The sequence below is a fragment of the Acartia tonsa genome, chromosome 15, assembly GCF_053477335.1.
Source record: "Acartia tonsa isolate MP-2025a chromosome 15, ASM5347733v1, whole genome shotgun sequence".
NCBI classification, from domain to species: domain Eukaryota; kingdom Metazoa; phylum Arthropoda; class Copepoda; order Calanoida; family Acartiidae; genus Acartia; species Acartia tonsa.
The window spans coordinates 18,443,638-18,470,006 of NC_137274.1; the positions used below are offsets into that span (position 1 = coordinate 18,443,638).

General features: G+C 33.3%; 1 protein-coding gene across 1 annotated transcript in view; it reads left to right on the forward strand.

Annotated features, from left to right (window-relative positions):
* LOC145307421 (uncharacterized) overlaps positions 1 to 26,369 on the forward strand; it is a 47,999-nt gene that overhangs the window by 9,651 nt on the left and 11,979 nt on the right. The window contains exons 6-21 of the mRNA XM_080149855.1: positions 792 to 868; positions 2,139 to 2,232; positions 3,885 to 3,983; positions 7,826 to 7,924; positions 8,088 to 8,186; positions 8,476 to 8,574; positions 8,726 to 8,824; positions 12,161 to 12,259; positions 12,407 to 12,505; positions 12,678 to 12,779; positions 12,927 to 13,028; positions 13,187 to 13,288; positions 13,436 to 13,534; positions 13,695 to 13,793; positions 13,941 to 14,039; positions 14,200 to 14,298. Coding sequence (XP_080005981.1) covers positions 792 to 868; positions 2,139 to 2,232; positions 3,885 to 3,983; positions 7,826 to 7,924; positions 8,088 to 8,186; positions 8,476 to 8,574; positions 8,726 to 8,824; positions 12,161 to 12,259; positions 12,407 to 12,505; positions 12,678 to 12,779; positions 12,927 to 13,028; positions 13,187 to 13,288; positions 13,436 to 13,534; positions 13,695 to 13,793; positions 13,941 to 14,039; positions 14,200 to 14,298 — 1,566 coding nt within the window. The remainder of the gene's footprint in view (positions 1 to 791; positions 869 to 2,138; positions 2,233 to 3,884; positions 3,984 to 7,825; positions 7,925 to 8,087; positions 8,187 to 8,475; positions 8,575 to 8,725; positions 8,825 to 12,160; positions 12,260 to 12,406; positions 12,506 to 12,677; positions 12,780 to 12,926; positions 13,029 to 13,186; positions 13,289 to 13,435; positions 13,535 to 13,694; positions 13,794 to 13,940; positions 14,040 to 14,199; positions 14,299 to 26,369) is intronic.

A 26,369-nucleotide genomic window follows, 5' to 3' on the forward strand; every position in this document is an offset into this window, starting at 1 on the left:
AATCTTAAAATTGAAACTTATAATATATATTTTTATCAATAATATAATACTTTTAACAGTTATAAATCTATCTCAACCATAACATTTATAAATTAGTAACTACTGGTGCTTCATAACGAAATATAATAGTTATTCATTGCATCCTGTTATAGACAGCTTTCTGCAAATATAAAATGAAGGACTGGGCTGGGGTTTTTAATGCAACCATCTCGTAATCAATGTATAAATGGCACTTAGAATTCGAATTTCGATCTGAAATTTTGCATGAGTAATCCTTGGTAGGTCTATTTTCCCTAAATCGAACAAAAAGTTGGAAAAATAACGGCTAACAGCTGGCGGCTCAGCAGTGTAGCCATTTTTTGGGCTATTTTCAATGCAAATCATCACGACACCTATCTCCACATAATACTATTTTCTGCTCCAAAATGTTTTCAAACGGTTCTAGCCGGTAGTTGCAGGTACTAGAAATCTGAAAATGTTGTTTTTGTATCATTTCACATGATTTAAAGCAAAAACATGTTTCAAAAAGTTGATTCCTACGTAATTTATGACAGATTTGTCCCAAAAATAGCCAAAAAACGGCTAAATGACTGAGCCGTTAGCCGTTACTTTTTCAACTTTTTTGTTCGATTTAGGGAAAATAGACCTACCAAGGATTACTCATGCAGAATTTTAGATCAAAATTCGAATTCTAAGTGCCATTTATACATTGATTACGAGATAGTTGCATTAAAAACCCCCCCTTTTACAGCCGATTGTACTCAGTTAAACACTGAATCATTTTGTTTTAGGTTATGGTGGAGGTAGTGGACCACCAGGAGGTCCAAGTGGGCCCCCTAGAGGACCCCCGTACTTGTCTAGTGGACAGGTAGATTTTAAATTTTGATTTTATTGCGTTTTAACCTACTACAATACAAATAAGACAAAATTATAAGAGCTTGTACTGATTAAAGTAATTCATTTGAGATCTCCCCGATACATTAGTTTGAAAACATTCAATGGACAAACAAAAGAAATTTGTGCTGATATTTGTCAGGGATCTTAAGGCTTAAGACAATGGATGATAAAATGGTATACATCATTAATGATGATAAACCAAATTAAAATTGTTTGTTGAAATGTTTGGACAAAATTAGTTTAGAACTAAGAAATCTAAGAACAACAAAATTTCTCAAAGTATCTGTATAATTTAAATTCCATTGTTCACTCCCTCCCTTAGGTATTATTTGAAGGCAATATCTTTAGTGTTTTTGGTCCAATTTAAAAAAAATTTAAGATGACAATATCATAATAGTTATTTCTCGTATCATATTATCAACGGCTTTCCGCGGATATAGAATGTACAATTATAAGATTAAAACTAGTTTTATTAGCCGGTGCCTTCGGCACCACGGGGCTAAAAAAACTAGTTTTAATCTTATGATTGTACATTTCTATATTCGTGGAAAACTGGATATAATACGATGCTAGACATAGTTTTTTCGTATTCATGAGAACCGGTTCCTATCCACCGGATTTAAATGAATACGAGAAAATTTTTTCTCATTGTTTTTGAGCATCCAGTGTGTAATTTACTTTGACCGCCGGTAGGTCTTTCATCATACAGAAAATAATGTTTTGTTTTTTATTCTCCAATAAATCTGTTCTTTTGATTTTAATATGCTGTCATCCATGTTTTACTTTAAAATTCGTTTGAAAGTGTTAGAATAGTTATTTCTCGCATCGTATTATAAACAGCTTTCCGCAGATATAGAATGTACAATTATAAGATTAAAACCAGTTTTATAGCCCCAAGGTGCCGAGGGAACGGGCTAAAAAAACTGGCTTTAATCTTATAATTGTACATTTTTCTATTCGTAGAAATCTGGATATAATACGATGCTAGACATAGTTTTTTCCTTTGGATGAGAACCAGTTCTTATCAACTGGATTTGAATGAATACGAGAAAATAATTTCCAATGGTTTTATGTAATAATTTGATGTGTATCTGCCAATTTTGTAGAATGAGTTTTTCTGTTTAAATGAAAGTGAATCCTTTTTTCTTCGGATACCTACAGATTTAAAAAAAAATTATTTCTTCTTTTGATTGCTGTACACAAAAGTCAATTTTAATGAAAGCTAATTCTTTTATGTTTAGTATCCTCCTGGCCCGCCCGGAGGTTATCAAGTACCTGGAGGTCCTCCAGCTAGATATCCATCTCGTCCTGGTCCCTCACAGAATAGCTATCCAGGTATACATACAGCCTATTATGTAAAGTTGTAAAGTATTTTTGTCTGTAGCTTAAGATTTTGAATGCTTGTGAACCGATTTAGTTCTCCATTTTTTTCTCTTTTCTATCCTATCGAATTCAAAGTTAAACATTCAGTGATCAGCCGATAATAGAAAATAAGATAAAGTAACAGGATAAGTGTCTGTCAGTCTGTTTGTTAATACCTTAATATCTGAACCGATAGGACTTCTTTTCAGTGAAGCTTCTTTGTGGGTTTAGCTCCCTATCCCCCCATACTTCCTGGAATTATAAGAAGCTTTATTGTAAGGGAAAGCTATGGTTTAGCGATTAGCAAGATCTTTCGGTACAGACACGCAGATATACATACTGTTGCATTTTATGTTCTCCTATTTGATATTAAATCGTGGTTTATTTATTACTATCGTCTACGCCTCTAGGATCATGTGATTGAATGGGGAGTGGTAAAGTGACCCTCATAATTTACTTTCCCGGTTAAGCTTAAAACAGAAAATCGGTTTATCGGATATAGCAAGACACCCCCAACCTTATCAAGCAGCGGTGGTGTGCCATCAGCGGTGGTGTGAGGGGGGGGCGTTCAACGCCACCCCTTATTATCTCAGTTCCTATTAGAGCTAGAGGGCTAAATTTTTTTGTGCAAGTCCCCTGTTTGATAATGAATTTCCGACCTTTTAGAAGTCTAAGTAAATTTTCGCTTCCTTCACCCTTTTATTTAACAACCTTTGTTTTTAGGTCTTTTTTTACTTAAAAATTTCAAGTAGTCGGCAGTCAGCGGGAAAACAGCGGCAGATCTTTATGAAATTTTAATACGTTATGTAGACATGTAAAAAAAGCTTAAGTTTAAAATTTGAAGTCTCTAAGTCAAAAATTGCGGCCACAGGAGCCTTTTAAAGATTTCTGGAGACCTGGAGGATCAGGACCTGCAGGATCATACCTGGAACCTGAAAGTGACTTAAACACCTGTATTTCATATAAGGATGTACTACTAGAGGATTTTTTAGTATTTTGGTATGATAAAATGCTTTGTTTTAGTCAAAAAAATATTTTTGCTCTTTACCTGGATGACCCTGCCAGGTTTGCTGGCATCCTGTGCCCGCCAGGATGGAGATATTCAAAAAATTTCAACTCTCAGTTATGTGTCATACCCATACTTAAAAAGTCAAGCAGTTTGGGCTCTTTATCTTTCACACACAGAAAATGAGATAGAAAAAACCGGATGGGGGGGGCGTTCAATGCCCCCCCCCCCAACCGTTAAGGGTTAAGTTTATGATTTTTTTATAATCATGAAAAATTGTCTGTATTAGGATGCTACACATAATCTTTCAATATGGATGAGAACTGATTATAATCCAGCAAATAGCATAGTATTTAAACAGCTTTCCACGGATATAAAATGTATAATTATAAGATTAAAACCCATTTTTTAGCCCCAAGATACCGCAGACACGGGGTAAAAAAACTGCTTTCAATCTTTCAAGCTTTTAATGATTGTAAATTTTTACATTCATAGAAAACTGGATATAATACGATGCTAGACACAGTTTTTTTGTATGGACGAGAACCACTTTTAATCCACAGGATACCAATCGGTTTGAGTAATTATGTGAAATCATGTTACATATTCAAATATTTAGGAAAAACAAGTCTCCACTGGGCAAGTCAGAATGGTCATACTTCTGTAGTACAGCTTCTTCTGGATAGAGGAATTCTTATTGATAAGAAAGATAATCTTGGTATGTTTATTTTATCTATCTATCCTTTATTTAACTGTCCATACTTACCTTTTCTTTTTATCAATTTCTATAGTTTCTTCCTATTCTTTAATCTATTTTTCTATCCAAGTAGTGTTGTGCCGGAAAATTTTTTTGGCCAGATACCAGATATCTGGCTGATTTCTAATGCCGGAAATTGGCTACACCGGATATTCGGCATTGCAAATCAGCCAGATAGCCATCAAACAGATAAATAGATAGATAGAATAATTTTTGTATTATGTACCAGGATCTATTCCAAATATTTGTGGCGCCTTGATCAGCACCATGACCACTGTTGTTGGAATTTTTTCTCCTGTTCAAAAATTGTCTAACTTAAAAAGTTTGGGGGTCTGTATTTTTAAGGTTAAGAAAATTAAGTGATATACCTTATTGGGGTGGAATTCTTATTCAATTTCTTGTGATTATCTATTGAAGCCCTTCTAATAACATACGATGCTCTAATGCGCATAGAGATATTTTGTTAAGCAACATTTAAACAGATAACCAACCCTTTGATTGCACAACCCATTGTCTGGAGCTCAAGATCATGGTAATTAGTTGTGCCTGTTTATTGGTGTCAGTGCCAGACATTTCAGAAGTGGGTACCATTTTTAACATCTCTAGTAAAATTATGTTCTTTAGAATGAGCTTTATTTATTACACCTTTTTCTATATTGTCATAAATGGCATGTCTTTAAACAAAATAAATATCCACATAAAACTCTGACATATCTGTGACATAAATTATTATTTAACTATCTTTAATAAAGTTGCTGCAATATAATTCCAAGGAAAAAAAAATATTGACTGCACCTTAACTGTCAAATTTGGTCAATTTAAAGCAATATTAGAAAGATTTTTAACCCTTACAGATTGGGCCCTAATTCCCACCTTAATAGATCGGGGGGTTCTGTTCTTGGCTTCTGTTACAGATAAAGACGTAAAAAAATTTTCTGGTGGTTCATGTGTATTTTTAGAGAAAATTGCTTTTTCTAGTCATAGCAGTCAGGCCGCTCCTTAGCCGCTTTTTAACGACCAGCCGCTAAATTTTAAAACAGTTGTAGAGTGGCCAATTTTGCAGCTAGGATGACCAAATTTTAGGACGGACTTTTATTTTTCATTACAAAAAATTACTTTTTCTGATCATTGCCGAAAAACGGCAAATAACAGAAACTGACATTTTTGGCGGTTTTGGCGGTAAAACGGCAGTTGGCGGCGCCAATTAACATTTTATCTGTTTATTGTTGCTCAAGGATTTACCAAAAAAATTTATAGGTCTCTAGCTGTTATAGAAGCCACGATATTTAAGATATATGTCTGTAGTAAAAGCCGGACAAAAATCAGTCATAAAGTCAGTCAGGGTGCGGTCAAACATTCATAACACCACTTTTCTCATAAGGTCATTGATATCTCAGTATTTACCAAAAAAAATTTAGGTTTCTACCTTATACACAAATGTCATAATGTAGAAATTAAGATTTATTTAGATTTTTTTTTAATTTTGGTGCTACCCAACCGACTTTGACCACACACCTCACCCGAAGGCGTGTTATGTTACAAAAAACCCCCCGCCAAAACGGTTTACACAGGATGTACTGGGACCTCATGGTGGTTTCAGAACATGCTTTCCCTAAATTGAGTTAGTAGCTTCCCATAGTAGAAAATTTTAAAATTACTTTTGGTGATCAAATTTTACTTTTAGTTCTAGACTACCTTTACCTAACCTGCTTTATTGTCTTATTTTGCCTTTCATTTTTATCATGCAAATTCGTTCACATTACAGTTGAAATGACAGATATTGGAGCTTTCTAAAAAGGTCTCTAACATTTTTCTAGCTCTAATACTTTTTGAGATATCTTATTTCAAAGTATTGCTGAAAATCATCTTTTACACAGCAAAATGTTGAAATATAAAATTAGTTATTTTAGAGTAAATTACAAGTATCTTCATTTAAATTTCTCTAATATTGCTCCAAATTGACCAAATTGGACAGTTAAGGTGCCTAAAACTATCTACATTCAATGGACAATCCAAATCCACACTTTTTGAGACTTTATAAGTCAACCGGAGAACGCTAAAATGTAATATCAAAAAAACAAATATAATTTAATTTTAATTATAAATCACTTTTAAGTCATTTTTAATAATGTAAAAGGTGTTTTAAGTTAATAGAAACTCCTAATTAATTATGATTTATGATTTTACAAATCACAATACTAGTTTAAAGTACCTAATAGTGTATATTAACAAAAAAAAATGTGGCCTAAGAATAAATTGTGTCTTTTATTATATATGAGATCATTTATGAAAGTCTTTTTATTACTATGTTTTCTTAGTTAAGGTGTCATAAAAAAAATTTTGTTTCATAAGTTATAAGAAATTTAAAAAGCCAATAAACTATTCTTAGAAAAAATTACTAGAATTAGTAGATTACATTTGTAAACTGCTTGGAAATGCTTAAAATTCTAACCAATTTTTGGTTTATTTTCTATGATTATGTCTATTTTTCTTACGATATGTTTCTATTTGTTCAAAATATCAGATGATTGTGTTTTATTGGCTTTCTAATTACAAAGTGACAACTTTATACACCATAACTTACCTTAAAATCCTTGCTAAAGTCGATTATATTTCAATTTATTTAAAGAAAACAGGAAATATTTTTTCCTTTAGCATTATTTAAAATCACTTCAGTATGCTCCTGTTGGCTTATATAGTCTTAAAAAGTATGTATTTGGATTTTCCATTGAATGTAGATAGTTTTAGGCACCTTAACTGTCCAATTTGGTCAATTTGGAGCAATATTAGAGAGATTTAGATGAAGATACTTTTTCTCTATTTTCTCTAAAATAACTAATATTATATTTCAACTTTTTGCTGTGTAAAAGAAGATTTTACAACAAAACTTTGAAATAAGATATATCAAAAAGTATTAGAGCTAGTAAAATGTTAGAGACCTTTTTAGAAAGCTCCAATATCTGTCATTTCAACTGTAATGTGAGCGAATTTGCATGATAAAAATGAAAGGCAAAATAAGACAATAAAGCAGGTTAGGTGAAGGTAGTCTAAAAATAAAAGTAAAAATTTGATCACCAAAAGTAATCTTAAAATTTTCTACTATGGGAAGCTACTAACTCAATTTAGGGAAAGCATGTTCTGAAACCACCATGAGGTCCCAGTACATCCTGTGTAAACCGTTTCTGCGGGGGGTTTTTTCTTACCTAACATGTCTTCGGGTGGGGTGTGACCAGACACCACGACCGACACAGACCAGATATCCTAATAAAATCAACTCTTGCCGACATATAATTACTAAACTTAAAAAGTCAAGAAGTCACAACTCTCTATCTTACCTACAAAAAAAATGACATTGAAAAAACTAGAGGAGGGGGGGGGGGTCAAGATGACCCCCCCCCCCCCTGATCTGTAAGGGTTAAGAAGATACTTCTCTAAAATATTTAATTTTATGTTTCACCTTTTTGACCTCTTTAGAAAGCTCCAACATCTGTAAATTCAACTTTAATGTGAATGAATTTGCATGATGAATATTAAAGACAAAATAAGACAATAAAGAAGGTTAGGTGAAGGTACTCTAAAAATAAAAGTAAAATTTGACAACCAAAAGTAATTTTAAAATTTTCTACTCTGGGAAGGTGCTAATTCAATTTAGACGAAAGCATGTTCTGAACTCACCATAAGGTCCCAGTACATCCTTTGTAAACTGTTTTCACAGGTTGTTTTTACTAACCTAACAAGCCTTCTGGTGGGGTGTGTGTACTCTGAACTAAAAAATATAATGTATCTAAAATATTTATATCTAGGAGGGACCAGTCTTATGTATGCAGCAGAGAAAGGAAAGACAGAAACAGTCAGGATACTTCTAGGTCATGGAGCTCATGTCAACCATAAAAATAATTTTGGTTAGTTACATAATATTATTTTGCTATATAGTGTATCTTTAGTATATTCTATCTATCTATATATCTTTATTCTAAATATCTACCTCTGTACACCTCTCTCTGTATATCCAAGGTATAACTCTACTCTGAACTAATAAAATGTAACTAATATATTTATATCTAGGATGGACAAGTCTTATGAAGGCAGCAGGGTATGGAAAGACAGAAACAGTCAGACTACTTCTACAAAATGGAGCCAATGTGAATCATAAAGCTAATGATGGTTAGTTACATAATATAATTTTACTACATAGTGTATCTTAGTATATTTTATCTATCTATCTTTAGTCTAGATATCTACCTCTGTATCTACCTAAATCATGGAGCTCATGTGAACCATAGAAATACTATCGGTTAGTTACATAATATTATTATGCTACATTCGTATATTGTATCTGTAGTATATTCTATCTATATCAATTTATCTATCTATCTGTACATCTGTCTCTGTATATCTATAACTGTACTCTGAACTAAAGAATATATTAAGTATCTAATATATTTATACCTAGGAAAAACAAGTCTTATGAATGCAGCAGAGAAAGGAAACACAGAAGTAGTCAAAATACTTCTAGAACATAGAGCCAATGTCAACAATAAAGATAAGTGGGGTTAGTTACATAATATTATTATACTATAATTATATAATGTATCTTTAGTATATTCTATCTCTCTATCTATCTATGTACACCTCTTTCTGTATATCTATAACTGTACTCTGAGCTAAAGAATATATAAAGTATCTAATATATTTATATCTAGGTAGGACAAGTCTTTATAATGCAGCATGGAATGGAAACACAGAAACAGCCATCCTACTTCTACAAAATGGAGCCAATGTGAATCATAAAGCTAATAATGGTTAGTTACATAATATCATTTTACTACATAGTGTATCTTAGTATAATTTATCTATCTATCTTTAGTCTAGATATCTACCTCTGTATCTACCTAGATCATGGAGCTCATGTGAACCATAGAAATACTATTGGTTAGTTACATAATATTATTATACTACATTCGTATATTGTATCTGTAGTATATTCTATCTATATCAATTTATCTATCTATCTGTACATCTGTCTCTGTATATCTATAACTCTACTCTGAACTAAAGAATATATTAACCCATTAGTGCTGAACTTCCCCCCTGTCGTCAGAATCACTTGAAATTTTAAACACAGCTTCCTTAAGGGATTGTAAGACATTTGTATTTTTAGATTTGTGGCATACCAAAGAAGTTTTTTTTTTGCGTCGTTTCCGACACATTCGGACTAATCATTTTTCCCATGCGTCTATTATGTACCATATCGGACTAATCATCTTAGGCTTTTACTGTATAATCTATTAGTTGCTTCGCCCCTAACCTCTAGGGTGGGTAGGGAATGTCAGAAAAATAGCATAAAACCATCCCAAGATATTTATAAAGCTTTCCTGATAAGTAAAACCAATTCAGACCCGAAATTTCTATAATCTTTAGCTTCAGACAAAAACCTTACTACTTTATAGTATGGAACACTATACTAGCAGTGGCTTCGCCCCTAGAGGCATCCAGGGACCCTTGGGTTTGGGGGGAGTCAAACCCCCTTTTTTCAATTACAGTTTTTAAAGAAAAATTTTTTAAAAATAATGAGAGGGGTTTATTATTTTCTAGGGGTGATTTCTCCTAGAGCGGTTGTGGTACTCTCCCCCAAAATAGTTATAAACCTTACCAGGTCTTATGAGAAGCTAAAATGTAAAGGAGAACCATATCGGTTCCATGGTTAGTGAGATCCCTTAGTACACACAGACACATGTATGTAGAATGTATTTAGATCCTGTTACTTTATTAAAAGGATACATAACACAGATACTCTACAATCAGTGTCTGTCTGTACGTCTATTCGTCTGTATAAAACAATTCAGAATATAATTATTTGGTACTAGTGGCTACGCCCCTAGAGGCCTTTAGGGGCACTTGGGATGGGGAGAGGTCATTGAATTCTACAACAATATTTTTTATTTTAGATTTAAAAAGAATTAATTTCATTAAGTTCATTCTATTTTTTCTTGTGTTGGGGGTCTTTTTTAAGTGGCGATTTCTCTTTGGAGGGTGGTGGTACTCTCCCCCAAAATATTTATAAACTTTACCAGGTTCTATGAAAAGCTACCATGTAAAGGAGAACCATATCGGTTCAGTGGTTAGTGAGATCCCTTGGTACACAACACACAGACACATGTAGAAAGTATATCCTGTTACTTTATTAAAAGGCTACATAACACAGATACTCTACAATCAGTGTCGGTCTGTACATCCATTCGTCTGTATGAAACAATTCAGAATATAATTATTTAGTACTTGTGGCTACGCCCCTAGAGGCCTTTAGGAGCACTTGAGATGGGGAGAGGTCATTGAATTCAACAACAATATTTTTTATTTAAAAAGAATTAATTTCATTAAGTTAATTCTATTTTTTCTTGTGTTGGGGGGTCTTTTTCAAGGGGCGATTTCTCTTTGGAGGGTTGAGGTAACCTCCCCAAAAATAGTTGTAAACCTTCCTAGGACCTATGAAAAGCTACAAAGTAAAAAAAGAAGCATATCAGTGGAGCAGATACACAGATAGATACCCTTTCACTTTATTACAATGTTTAGCAAAGAAATATGATTTTGTCGACAATTATATTGAACAACCCAATACATGAAAACCCCTCAACCCCCCCCCCCCAGCCCCTGTTAATCTTTAAAGTTTTATAATAACTTTTTCTTATTTGTTGTCTTACCAACTGTGGGGAATTGTATTTGTATTTTGATTGGTTGGTTTATTAAGTGTCCAAATGTTTCAACCACTAAATGTAATCTACAGAAAGATTTTATGGTATAATATCCCTGAGTAAGTACATCAATTTATCGGCCATTGACTTACTATTTTAGATCCCTAGCCAATACATTTCTTAGTTGTAGCGTAGTTATTAATTATTTGGATGCAATTATATATATACAGACAGATGGATGTACAGACAGACCATAATTGTAGAGTATTTGCGCTATTTTTATGAATATATTAACAGCTAGGCTGCAATAAAAATTACGGAAGTATAAACATATTTACAGTCTTTAATTGGCTGTAATTTTGGATATATAGACAGACATACATACATTCCCTAGTTGTAAGGTAGCTATTATTTATTTGGAAGCAATTATGGAAATACAGACAGGTGGACGTACAGACAGACCCTAGTTGTAGATTATCTGCGCTACTACTTTTATATCCTTAAAATAAAGTAACATGTTATTGTATGTCTTTGTGTGTGTACCAAAGGACCTTGCTAACCACTGAACCTATATGGTGCTCCGTTACATGGTAGCTTCTACTAGGTCCTGGTAAGGTTTATAACTATTTTGAAAGAGGGTACCACCACCATCCCTTAAGAGAAATCATCCCTAGAAAATAAAAAAAACCCAAAATTAAAAAAAAACTTTTTCTTAAAAAAATTGTAATTGAAAGAGGGGATTTGACTCCCCCTGCAATCTAAGGGGCCGTAGATGCCTCTAGGGGCGTAGCCGCTGCTTGTATTGTATGCCATACTATAAAGTAGTAAGGTTTTTTGGCTCAAGCCAAAGATAACTGAAATTGAAGGTCTGAATTGGTTTTACTTATCAGGGAAGCTTTATAAATACCTTAGGATGGTTTTAAGCTATTTTCCTGACATCCCCCGCACGTCCTAGAGGTAAGGGGCGTAGCAACTAGTAGATTATAGGAGATTATACAGTAAAATCCTATAAGGTCAAAAAGGACGCAATGGCTAAAATGATTTGTCCGAATGCGTTGAATACGATGCACAACAATTTATCAAAAAAAAGTATGTAAACCAACTAAAATTAAAGAAAACTTAGCAGAAACTAAAAATATATAACAAATGCTATAATTAATTATAAATAAGCATGTTTTAATTCTTCAAAAGAAAAAAGTTAGGCCTGGTGTGGAAATTTTTTTACTATTTTTTCCACTTCTGCCATGAAAATATGATTTCATCTGGTCATCAAAAGTGAGAGGCCAAGCAATGAAGAGGACAAAACTTGAAGCTCTATTAAGTTATTTACAAACATTTAAAAAGGACAGCATAAAAAAATAGAGTGATAGTATAGGTTTGAATTTGTGCGTCGTTTAAGACCCTATTGTCATTAATGGGTTAAGTATCTAATATATTTATATCTAGGATTGACAAGTCTTATGTATGCAGCAGAGAAAGGAAACACAGAAGTAGTCAGGATACTTCTAGAACATGGAGCTCATGTCAACCATAAAAATAATGATGGTTAGTTACATAATATTATTATACTATAATTATATAATGTATCTTTAGTATATTCTTTCTATCTATCTCTTTCCACCTCTCTCTGTATATCTATAACTGTACTCTGAACTAAAGAATATATAATGTAACTAATATGTTTATATCTAGGTGAGACAAGTCTTATGGCTGCAGCACAGTATGGAAAAACAGAAGTAGTCAGAATACTCCTAGATCATGGAGCCGATGTCAACTATAAAGATAATGATGGTTAGTTATATAATATTAATTTACTATAATTATATATTGTATATTTAGTATATTCTATCTATCTATCTATAGTCTATTTCTATCTATCTATCTATGTACACCTCTTTCTGTATATCTTAAACTGTACTCTGAACTAAAGAATATATAATGTAACTAATATATTTATATCTAGGAATAACAAGTCTTATAGTTGCAGCACGGTATGGAAACACAGAAGTAGTCAGACTACTTCTAGAACATGGAGCTCATGTGAACCATAATAATAATATATTTGGTTAGTTACATAATATTATTATACTATAATTATATAATGTATTTTTAGTATATTCTTTCTATCTATCTCTTTACACCTCTCTCTGTATATCTATAACTGTACTCTGAACTAAAGAATATATAAAGTATCTAATATATTTATATCTAGGAAGGACAAGTCTTATGGTTGCAGCAGAGTATGGAAACACAGAAACAGTCATACTACTTCTACAATATGGAGCTGATGTCAACTATAAAAATATATATAGTGGTTAGTTACATAATATTATTATACTATATAGTGTATATTTAGTATATTCTATCTATATATATATATATATTTATCTATCTCTGCAACATCTCTCTGTATATCTATAACTGTACTCTGAACTAAAGAATATATAACGTAACTAATATATTTATACCTAGGAAAGACAAGTCTTATGGTTGCAGCAGAGAAAGGAAACACAGAAGTAGTCAGAATACTTTTAGATCATGGAGCCAATGTGAATCATAAAGATAATTTATTTGGTTAGTTACATAATATTATTATACTATAATTATATAATGTATTTTTAGTATATTCTTTCTATCTATCACTTTACACCTCTCTCTGTATATCTATAACTGTACTCTGAACTAAAGAATATATAAAGTATCTAATATATTTATATCTAGGAAGGACAAGTCTTATGTGGGCAGCAAACAATGGAAAGACAGAAACAGTCAGACTGCTTTTAAAATATGGAGCCAATGTGAACCTTAGAAAAAATAATGGTTAGTTACATAATTTTATTATACTATATAGTATATCTTTAGTTTATTCTCTCTATCTATATATAGTCTAAACATATATCTCTGTACACCAATCTCTGTAAATCTATAACTCTACTCTGAGATAAAGAATATATAATGTAACTAATATATTTATATCTAGGAAGGACAAGTCTTATGTATGCAGCACTGTATGGAAAAACAGAAGTAGTCAGAATACTTCTAGAACATGGAGCTCATGTGAAAAATAAAGATAATTTTGGTTAGTTACATAATATTATTATACTACAATTATATAATGTATCTTTAGTATATTCTTTCTATCTATCACTTTACACCTCTCTCTATATATCTATAACTGTACTCTGAACTAAAGAATATATAAAGTATCTAATATATTTATATCTAGGAAGGACAAGTCTTATGGTTGCAGCAGAGTATGGAAACACAGAAACAGTCATACTACTTCTACAATATGGAGCTGATGTCAACCATACAGATAATGATGGTTAGTTACATAATATTATTATACTATATAGTGTATATTTAGTATATTCTATCTATCTATATATATATATATTTATCTATCTCTGCAACATCTCTCTGTATATCTATAACTGAACTCTGAACTAAAGAATATATTATGTAACTAATATATTTTTATCTAGGAAAGACAAGCCTTATGTGGGCAGCAGAGGATGGACATACCGAAACAGTCATACTACTTCTACAATATGGAGCTGATGTCAACTATAAAGATAAATATGGTTAGTTACATAATATTACTATACCATATATTGCATCTTTAATATAAATATTAGTATTATCTTCCTATCTATTCATTAACCCTTAACGGTCAGGGGGGGGGGGCGTTGAACGCCCCCCCATCTGGTTTTTTCTATCTCATTTTCTGTGTGTGAAAGATAAAGAGCCCAAACTGCTTGGCTTTTTAAGTATGGGTAAGACACACAACTGAGAGTTGGAATTTTTTGAATATCTCCATCCTGGCGGGCACAGGATTCCAGCAAACCTGGCAGGGTCATCCAGGTAAAGAGCAAAAATATTTTTTTGACTAAAACAAAGCATTTTATCATAACAAAATACTAAAAAAATCCTCTAGTAGTACATCCTTATATGAAATACAGGTGTTCAAGTCACTTTCAGGTTCCAGGTATGATCCTGCAGGTCCTGATCCTCCAGGTCTCCAGAAATCTTTAAAAGGCTCCTGTGGCCGCAATTTTTAACTTAGATACTTCAAATTTTAAACTTAAGCTTTTCTTACATGTCTACATAACGTATTAAAATTTCATGAAGATCCGGCGCCGTTTTCCCGCCGACCGCCGACTGCAGCGACTGGCAGCTGCCAAGTACAGCTGCGGCCGCTGAAATTTATATTTTGATATTTCTAGTGTAAAATTTACATAAAAATAAACATTTTCTGGGAAAAAATTTTTCTTCTAGCTTCAAAAATAAGAAAATTACAGCCGTTTGAAATTTTTAAATAAAAAAAGACCTAAAAACAAAGGTTGTTAAATAAAAGGGTGAAGGAAGCGAAAATTGACTTAGACTTATAAAAGGTCGGAAATTCATTATCAAACAGGGGACTTGCACAAAAAAAATTAGCTCTAATAGGAACTGAGATAATTAGGGGGGGCGTTGAACGCCACCCCCCCCCCCCCCCCCCCGACCGATTAAGGTGCGGCAAGAGGCCCGACTGTAAAGGGTTAATAGTTTTAATTGCTATTTAACAGTTTAATTATCTATCTATTTATCTAATTAGCTTTCTGCATGTAAATATCTTTCTATCAATTTATCTTTCTTTATAATGAATTAAAAACTCACAAATGTATTTATTAAACTTTAAATTTATTTTGTATTATTATTAGATTGATGCACAGATATGTATTAAACATTCTTCTTTAAACTTCTTTAATCAGTCTCTCTATCTCTTTCTTTCTCACTTTCTCACACACTCTCTCTCTCTCTCTCTCTCTCTCTTTGTCTATTTCTATCTCTATCTATCTCTCTACTCAGTAATACTTTGCTATGATGCTTGTCCATTTACCTTAGAAACATTATGTTTATGTGTACAATTCAAATATAGTTTATGCCAACTTTATAAACTAATAAAAGTCATATTGCTGACATATTAACAATATTAATAATATTGTAATCATATTATGACTACTTGACTATTATCATTTAACTTGACAAAATTTTGACAGGATTAATATATGTATATTATTAAATAATCAATAAATATCATAGGGAACACAGCTCTGGATGAGGCTCTTAAGGAAAATCCTTGGGATACTGAAGAAGAAAGAAAAGAAAAGAGAGAAATAGTAGAAATACTTAGAAAAAATGGTAAGTCTATTCAATAATTCTATAATTTCATATCTTTTCATTCAGATTTTTATGAATTAAGGGTGGGGGAGGTAATTAGGGGCGGGGTTCAAGAAATGTGAAAATGTTGTTAAAAAAATCCTCACATATAGATATAGTCTTTAGTTTATTCAAAGGGCGTGCAGTACAGAGGTTATGGGGCCCTTATTTCAAAATTAAGGAGGGGGGGAGGGAAAATCTTGGTTAATTATAAAGGTTTTTTTGATTTGTCCTTTAAGATAACCAAGTAACTAATTTAGTTAAAAATCTTAGGGAAATTCACATAGATCCTAAAAGTTAAAATCTTTTTTAGGAGCTAAGAAGGGAAGTGAGATTGAGTAAAGTCAGAATACAACAATATAACAAGGTAAAACATTTAGATAAATTCTTTAAGAACAAAAGAGTTAGCTATATGAGTGCTCTCATTTAAAGTGCCTATCGAGCACATTGTGAAGTAAACTTTTTTTTATACCAACTTACCTATATATTTAGCTATTTACTTATCTGTATATACATCTAGTAATTGCTATTTGTTTACTTAGCTATGTCAGAAATGTATCCCTATTATAATCCTTAATTCTAAACCTATAACTGTTTAAATTCATAAGGCAGATAAGGCAGGAGATTTTTCCTTTCTATCTATATATATATTTATTTATCTAAACATATCTTTATATATATATTTGCTTAATTGCCTATCTCAAAATATCTAATCAAAAAGTCTCAATAAACAGACAAAAAAACTCTTTCTAATTTTTAGCTTCTCTATATCTATCTATTAATATTTCCAGTTTATCTGTTTATATCTTATATCTGTTATTAATTCAAATAAAATTTTGATTTATTAATATAACAATTATTTCAGAACAGAACAGCTTTGGGTGAACAGAATGATTACCTACAATGCTTTATTATTTTAAAATATTGTGCCTTTTTTATATAAAAATTGATTATTGTATGATTCATGATTTTCAAAACAAGAATATTTAGATTTTAAAGTTTTTTACTTATCATTTTGATTTTGTTTACTAGCTTAGCTACTTTTAATTTACTTAATTTACAAGTCTTAAAGAGGTATTTTAACTTAAGTCTTAGAAAGATGTTTTTTATATTCTAAAATTTTATGGATATAATCAATCCTTGACTCATAATATGATTTGTTAGATATTGGATTGTTATATTTAGTGCTGGTACTCTAATGTTGAATTGCCATTTCTATCCTATTATAACTAGGATGACAATATCCATAAAAGCAAAGCTCTAAAGATAGAGGTTATTTCAAATAAGCATACATACTTGAGTGTCAGAACTTAACCCTTACAGATCGGGGAGGAGGGTCATATTGACATCTGCCGTCGCACCTGCCGCCGTGTCCGCCGCCGTACCTGCATCTACTGCCGCACTTGCCGCCGCGTCTGCCGCCGTACCTGCTGCATGTACTGCTGCACCTACCGCCGCACACGCCGCCGCACCTGCCGCCACGCTTGCCGCCGCATCTGCCGCCGCATATTCTGCACCTTCTGCATCTTCTGCATCTGCCGCCGCATATTCTGCACCTTCTGCATCTTCTGCATCTGCCGTTGCCACAGCTCCCGCTGATCCTGTTGCCACGAGGGCCAAATCCAGAGAAATCAAGGAAGTGAGAGACACCGCCAACAAAACAAAGCGTACAGCAACAAAGGCGGTAATCTCAACATGAAGTTAAGTATCTTGAACGGCGAAAAAAGGTACCTAACATAAGACTTTCAGCATAACTATTATTTTCGGAATATCTTAAATATATTTTGAATATTTTGGAGCTACTTTTGATTGATATGACGAAAACTCTATAATATTACATGTCCTATTTAACTTACTATTGTTCATACGTCAATGTCTCCAATTAATTAATCATTTTTTTGTCAGAATACTAGATAATCAGTGTATTAATGATTAATGATTATTGATTAAATTGAATGAATCGAATTGAATTTAATGTTCTTACTTAAGCTATAGTCTCAGTCACCTCCATATCTCTGTTTTTGTTGATTAACATATAAAATATATGGAACTTGAATGAAAATGAGTAGGGGGAACTAAACTAGCTTTTAAATGTGTTGCCACCCCCAACACACACATAAACTAAACGCAATCGGAATAAATATAGTAAATATAGTAATTTTTTTCGTTTCAACGATAATACTTTGTATATTAACTATCTTTATTTGTTTATTAATATCTACTGTGTTTCAGATGTCCATACTTGACGTTAAAACGATTCCTCCTGCGGTGCTCCTGGACCAACTCTACCATGACAAACCTCCCTAATGAACAAATTAACCAGGATAACGGTAACTTGAACGATAACGTTGGTCTAAACCTTATGAATCCGATTTACGGTGACTATTTTAATGATTTCGAAAATGAATTCGGAATAAATTGTGTCTTTTCAAGTGAACAAGGAATTGTACAAAAATTGAAAACATTTAACGAAAACCTTCTCAATATTTTTAGTATTAATTGTCAGTCATTACATTCTAAATATAACGATATTGTCTCCACTGTAGACTTCTTCAAACAACATGATATCCACTTAAATGTCCTATGCTTCCAAGAATTATGGCTAAATAAGGATGTAAATATGGATTGCTATGGGATTAATAATTATGATTGGCATGTCAAACTCAGAGCGAATAGTAGGGGGGGAGGGGTGGGTATCCTAGTAAGCAGATATTATAAAGTAGATAAATTATTTGATAAGTTCTCATTTAAAGAAAATATTCTTGAATCTATTTGCTTAAAAATTTCCTACAATGGATTAAAGTTTTGTTTATTAAACTGCTACCGCCCACCCAATCAAAGTAATGCTGAAATCGAAGAATTTTTTGAACTATTCTTGGATTTAATTGATAGAATAGCAGCACTAAACATACCATACTTCATTGTAGGAGATTTCAATTTTGACCTTTTCAAAATAAATAATATAAACAGCAATTCCATGAGAATTATTGAATCTTTTTCTTTTAACGGTATCATAAATACTGTTACCAGAGCCACTAGAGTTACTAGAACCACAGCAACCCTTCTTGATTTATTCGGGGTAGGGAATTTTATTCAAAACCTAATGTCATCTTTTGTTTTAACTTCAAAAATCTCCGATCACTTGCCAATTATTAATTCATTCCGAATAGACAAAGTAAATAAACCCAAACTTCCAGATTTTTTTGAAAAAAGAGAATTGAATGATGAAAACTTTGATGCCTTAAACTATGCACTCTACCACACTAACTGGAACCATGTTTTAAATCAAGACAACACAAACACTGCTTATGATAATTTTATTTCAACCTTTTTAAAACTTTATAATGAAAAGTGTCCAGTTAGAAAAAAACGAAAAAACAAACGCACCCAGCCCCAGCAACCTTTCATGTCAGATTACTTATTGCGTTGTAGATTGCATAGAGACATATTGTACAGCAACTTTTTAAAAGACAAAACAATAGAAAACGAAAGTATTTACAATGTCTATAGGAATAATTATAATAGGCAGGTGAGAAGAGCAAAAATTGATTATTACAGAAAACAAATTAGAGATGCAAATGGGGATGGGAAGAAACTTTGGAAAACTCTCAAAGAAGTCATTGGTTTTAATAAATCTTCCCCTGAGTGTACATACCTCCAAGTAGGCCCAAACAAAATTGAAAATGACCAAGAAATAGCTAACGAATTCAATCGTTATTTTAGTCAGATTGGGTCTTCCCTACGGCCTGAAATTCCTTCCACCCCCAAATATTTTTTTGAATATTTACCCCCCCCATGTCAAGACTCCCTCTTTTTTGAACCATTGTACCCCTTCAAGGTTATTAATATTATCCGTAGCATTAAACCCAAGCGTTCCACAGACATCAATGATGTCTCGATGTATGTCCTGTCTCGCTGTGCTGATACCATTGCCACTCCCCTAACACATGTTTATAATTTATCACTTCAAAATGGCACTTTTCCTGAAAAAATGAAAACTTCCAAAATAGTTGTCCTTCACAAATCTGGTTCACTCAGCGAGGCAGATAATCATCGAGGCATTAGTCTCATTGATAACTTTTCCAAACCCATCGAAAAATATGTCTGTGACACGCTGGTTAAGTTTTTAGAGGATCGATCTTTTTTTAGCAATCGCCAGTTTGGCTTCATGAAAGGGATCTCAACCTTCCATAATGTATTGAATTTAAGTACAATGATCACCCAAGCACTCAGTCGAAGCGCTTCCTGTATGGCCATTTTTTTGGACATAAGGAAGTGTTTCGACATGATAAATAGGGACATCCTTTTTAGTAAACTTGAGAATTCAGGGATAAGGGGGGTTGCACTCGAGTGGTTCCGTAGTTACTATGCAAATAGAAAGCAGCGTGTATTTTTTAAAGGCCTTTTCTCCTCTACTATTGAATTCATTATCATTGGCGTACTCCAGGGGTCAGTCCTGGGACCAATCCTTTTTTTAATTTTCATCAATGACCTTGTTTCATGCAGTGAAGAGATCCTAATCAATCTCTTTGCTGATGACGCAGTGGGCTTCATTGAAAAGCAGAATATAATTCAATTAATAAACCTTGCAAAGGAGCTTGTCCCCAGACTGACCCAGTGGTACAACGCCAATAAGCTTCTCATACACCCCCGCAAGACTAAATGTATGGTCTTTTCCTCCCCCCGAGAGATACTCACCCCCGCTGAGCTCGCAGCTAAGACCAACTTTGAAGTTTATGTAGATATGAACAATCACAATGAAAATGATGAATCAAAAATTACTAAGCTGGATCTTGTTAGCGGTACCAACGAGGGTAGTATCAAACACTTAGGAATTCAAATAGACGAGAAAATGAAATTTTCCTATCATCTTGAAAAAGTCTATAGTAAAGTCTCTAAAATAATTTATAGTATGAAAGTAATGCGTCACTTATTGGACAAAAAACACCTAAAGCTACTCTATACTTCTTACATTAAGTCGAACATCGAATATTGTTGTCTCCTGTTCACTGCTTGCCCTATGTATCTGTTAACACCAATTATTAAACTACAAAAGCAAGCCATTAGAATAATTGAAAACTTACCAAGCAGAGCTCACACAGCTGAATTTTTTAAATCTAATGGCATACTTCCATTCAACCTATTAATTGAATTCAATGTTTGTAAATTCATGCACGCCTATAAATTAGGTATTTTTCCTAAAATCTTTGAAAACACTTGGAACTTTGTTCAAGACAGACATACATATGGCACAAGGAACAGGAACAACTTTGCTTACGAACCGGGCACCAATAGAAACTTTCTCCTGCACGCCCCTCTTAACTCTTTTCCAACTATCTTTAACAACCTTCCACTTGAAATTAAGTTAATTGATAATAAAAATATTTTTAAGAAAAAATGTTTTACTTATTACCTAAACAAAATTGAGTTTTAATTAAAATGCAAATATTTTTCTTTCTTTTTACTCAACATTGGTTAATACCAAAGTGTAATCTACACTGTTCTTTTTGGATTTTTCTTTGTTTAAACCAATCAGGAAAGGATTTTTTTAAGATTTTTTTTTAGATTTCCGCAAGTCTTGTTTCTATCCGTACTCCTTATTTTATTTTTAGCCCTCGACTTTCTGTAAGCATTAAACTTCTTTGATAAAATTCAATAAAACAGCATTTTCTTAACCTCAAATCATAACGAATAGGTTCCGTAGGAACCGACACACATACCCAAGTATAGAGTAGCTTGGCATAGTTTGTTTTTTATCCATTTTTATCGTTTTTTATATCGGTTTTTTATCGATTTTTTATCGGTTCTTTACCCATATTTCAACCATATTTTATTTCTTTTATATTATTTTATCCAGCAGCTAACGAATCACGCAACCTCTATCTATCTAATAAAAATAACAAAGTTTTGTTGAATTTTGGCCGAAAATTTATTTATTTATTCAAATTTTGATATCGAAATTTATTAAAATGACTATCGCAGACTGGTTAAGCTCTTGTACAGAGGGCATAGCCATCTATGAGTCGTAGTCGCTGGAGTCGCCGTAGGCGCCGTCGGGTTCCTGGTTGAGCAGCTCCTCAAGGATGTCCTGCTGGACTGTGACCAGGCGGTCCATTGCGGCGATGGCGTCCATGTTGGCTTGGAAGGACCGGGCGTACGTGGGCATTGCTTGAATTAACCGCACGACTAACCCATAGTTTCCATACATCATACGGAGGACTTCTTCATCGATGACGTCGTTGCGGAACCTCCTCCACATCAACATGTCCCCCTCGTACACGACGCCCATCAACCTGCGCTTGACCATAAACCAGAGGTCTAAACAGCGCCTGTCTACCCCCGGAAATGGGAGTAGATCAGGCACTGCCGCGAGGTTCAACAGCTGCTGGACGTCGGGTACGGGTACAGGATCATCTGCTTCTTCGCTTGTGTCAAGCATGGCGACGAGCTCCTGTACCTGAGCATGGAGGGGAGCATCCTCCTCACCTCCAGCATCTACCGGAATTCCCGGCGCTCCTCCTGGTATAGCACCTTGGCCTTGTCCTCCTTCCTCTTCTTCTTGATTTGACATCTTGGAAACAATTAAATCTTGACCTAATCTCCCCCATATTTATACCCCCCTTGTGTTTTAATACCATATATTATGTAATCTTTAATTAAATTTATTAATAAGTAATACACTTTCCCCACTTCCGCTTCCCGCTTATTTTCCCCTATGCTTTATAACCAATTGTTTTTCCTCCCGCCTTTTTTATGCGCTATACCAGGAAACCACTCCTCCCCCCACCCCCTTTTTTTCCCCCCCTTTGCCTATACCAAACAATACGCGCCGCTCAGTCTGACAAGTAGCCACGGTCGTGAATAAACCGCTCACTACGCCCCTTTTCTCCTTTCGATTTTCCCCCCCCCCATCCTCCCCTTTACCCTTTCAATTACCCTTTCAATTCTTTAACTTTTCCCCAATACTTAATCAAGTCTTTACTTTACCAACTTATATTCTTTTTATTTATTTCACTTCCTATTTTGATGCCAATACAATATTAATAATATTAATAGGTTTAACCCATAGCAACATATTAACAACATATTTACAGACATCCTATTACTTTACCCATTTCTTTTTTTATAATTAAAGTTCATTGCAAGATATCTAGGATTTATTAATAAAATAAAATTGATGAATTTATGGTATGTTTTAAAATAAGTACACAAAATAATTTTATTTTAATTCTAATTTTTAACAGTACTATTTCTCACTGAACAATTCATCTTAATAGCCATAGTTATTCAAAATTAGCAGCATAACTTTTCAAATGTTCTATTTTTCACGGGCATATCTTGTGGATATTTCTGTAGATTTTTTGTGGATATCTTTGTAGATATTTTTTGTAGATATTTTTCGTGGATGTTTTGTGGGTATTTTTGAGGATATCTTGTATATGAAGTTGTAGAGAATTTGACCGTCACTGGTCCTGGACCGGTAATGGCCACTTTCTAGAGTTAAAGTTGGAGACATGCCCCCTCTTGAGCAGTAATCTGCTGAGCAATTTCACCCAATTTATTTTCATGATACTCCATGTCCTTGTTTGGATTGTACAGAGTGAGTGCCAACTCGGTTTCAAGATAACCCTGCTGGTATAGTAGACGGGCTACCTCACGACGCACTTCCTCGCTGACATTGTCACCATTAACTATATTGAGAAGTCGTTGATATGTTATTGTCAATCGATTGCGTAGCGGCTGCCACATTTGTTGGTATTCTTCCTCTTCGAACATTTTTCGTGCCTAAACAATAGTAAGATTAAGACTCTACTAAAAGCAAAGCTATGACCAAAATTAAGCACACGACAGCGCGCCACAGTTTTTTATCTTTACCATGACCCACTTTCACCCCTCTCTTTTATAAAAAAAGGCGTGATTAATATAACGTTTTTTGGGAACCAACCCCTCTCCCCTCTCCCCCAATCCCCCCCACGTCCCACTACATGTTTGTACCCCATTCACAGCTATGCTGTGACTAGTTCTCAAAACACAAAAATCAGATTCCGGAGGAATCGAACCTTACACACTTAGGGGACACGCTCCCTTCACCTCAAAATACCAAAATCAGATTCCGTAGGAATCGCATATGACCTATATTTTTATTTTTTTGTACACTAGTGGATTTTTATATCCCTTCCCAAGAAATAAAACTCAGATTCCGTAGGAATCGAAACCAATCATTACTCCTTGTTCACTTAGGTACCTAAATACGTCACATAGGTACGGTTTATTATCTATAGACACATCTTCTAAGTATTTTATTTATTGGTATTGGACCAGCGTTGTCGCGATATTTATCGTTACCCTGTAATTATTAGTGTGGAGATGTCCTTAGACACGGACAAACCCCACTCTATAATGAAAATAATTTGTTACAAAGGAAACTGTCTGGGTAGAGTTGATAAGGGATCACAACGGGAATAGCAACTTCTCACGAAGGTTTTGGTTCCTTAATTGTTCCGAATTTATGCTTGGAGGAGTTGCAACTGACAGTAGGAGGATGTCTGAAATACAGAGCAAGATACTGTATTTATTATTATTATCATTATTGTTAAGATTGTTTTGCACATATAACATTGTATCGGCTTGGCAAGCGTCAAAGTACACCAGTGGCTCCACAACCCTTAAAGGGTTATGCCAACTATCTGGTACAATGTTGCATGGAATTTTTCTTGTAAAATGATATTTTCATCCTATTCGAACTGGCCTGGCAACTAGGTGGAGACGAAGTTCGGCCAATTCCATGCTAGGTACTTAAAAATAGTTATTATGTAAATTGTTCTTAAACTTGAATCAAACAAACCAGAAGAATCAAACCAATCAAAGCATAGTAACTTAATGTATGATATATACTTAATAAAACATGTTGTACCTTTGAGGAAAATAAATCTTATCTTATCTTATCTTAAAATCTTGGAGAAAATATAGATTCATATAGATATATACAAATTCAAATACAGTATGCTTAATACTTGATTACATATAAGGATGCCATTCGCCATTTCAGAAATCAAATAAATAGTACAATTATTTCATTAAATAAAAGATTAAAATGACCACATGGACTTTCTGATAACATCTTTTTTTCAGATTTTAATGGAATGTTTAAAGGTTTCAGACAAACAGGATGTTTCTTAAAATAAAATTACCTCTAATTAAGATCAAAATAATTGGTTGAAAAATTTAAATACTGTTAGTTAGTAGGGAGAAAGGGAACATTGGGCTGTTTATTACACTAGTCCCCAAAGCTTTAAATAATGTTTTTATTCGTTGGCTCAACAACATTAGGGACTTTCATGAAATTTTAAAATTGAGTGTCCTAACGTTTTAACCACAAATTGTAATCTAAAGAAGGAGTAATTTTGTATATAATCATTGGGGTTGTACATTAATTTATCGGTCATTGTCTTATCCCTTTACATTCCTGTTTGGTTAGTTTAAATTGTAGGCGCTGTCCATTTGGATCTTATAAGAAAATTGGCGATAAAATAAGATTACTATGATGGCAAATTAACAAAATTATCAATTCTGTGGGTTTTAAAGGGCGAATATAGGTTTGATATAATATGAGCTTATTTCAAAGGTGCCATTATATAGATTATAAATAACTTAAGGATATTGACATATCTAATTGTATAAGTCTGTTTATAGCTTAAAACCTTTCTAACTCAAGATAATATTATGTAATAAGTGTGGTTCCCTAAGAACCCAATTACCCTAGCATCACACAAGGCTTCGTAGCAAGGTTGAATTAAAAAGCTTTCGTAAAGGATAGTCGTAATAACGTGGAAACTAATTAATCAGGGGTAAATATACCCATCACTAGTCGCCGGAAGGAAAAAGCAGTTTTTTGAAACAGGCTCTCTGAGATTATTACAGATTCTGATATATACATATATAGACTAATGAAAAATGCAAAAAACGAAATCAAAAGCGTTCCTTCTTGGGAGAAAATCCGGGAAAAAGATTTTAGCTATTTTTAACCTAAAATTCACACTGGCAAGCCTGCATAGAAATATACAGACATTTTAAACATGTCATTGCTCAGCACCTAGAAGTGGTAGAAATATGCTACGCATATTATTGGAAAGCTTATAACCTCTAGTTTCCATATTGGTATATAACGTTTTTGTACTATTATTATTTTTTGAGCTATCCTCTGAAGTATACACAAGTTTTAAAAATGCAGTTTTTTCATGAATTTTAAGTTTGATACTTGTTACACAAACTTTTTAAAAATTGTATTGCTTAGCACCTAGGAGTTATATAATTATTTTATATAGGTATATTTATATATTTTGGGTGCATTTAATTTTAGCTTAATTAAAAATAGTCTTTGAAATGTGTATAGTTTGTAGTAAGAACCAAGGAGGGAGGGGGGGGGGGGGAGTTTATACACTTTTTGGCAATG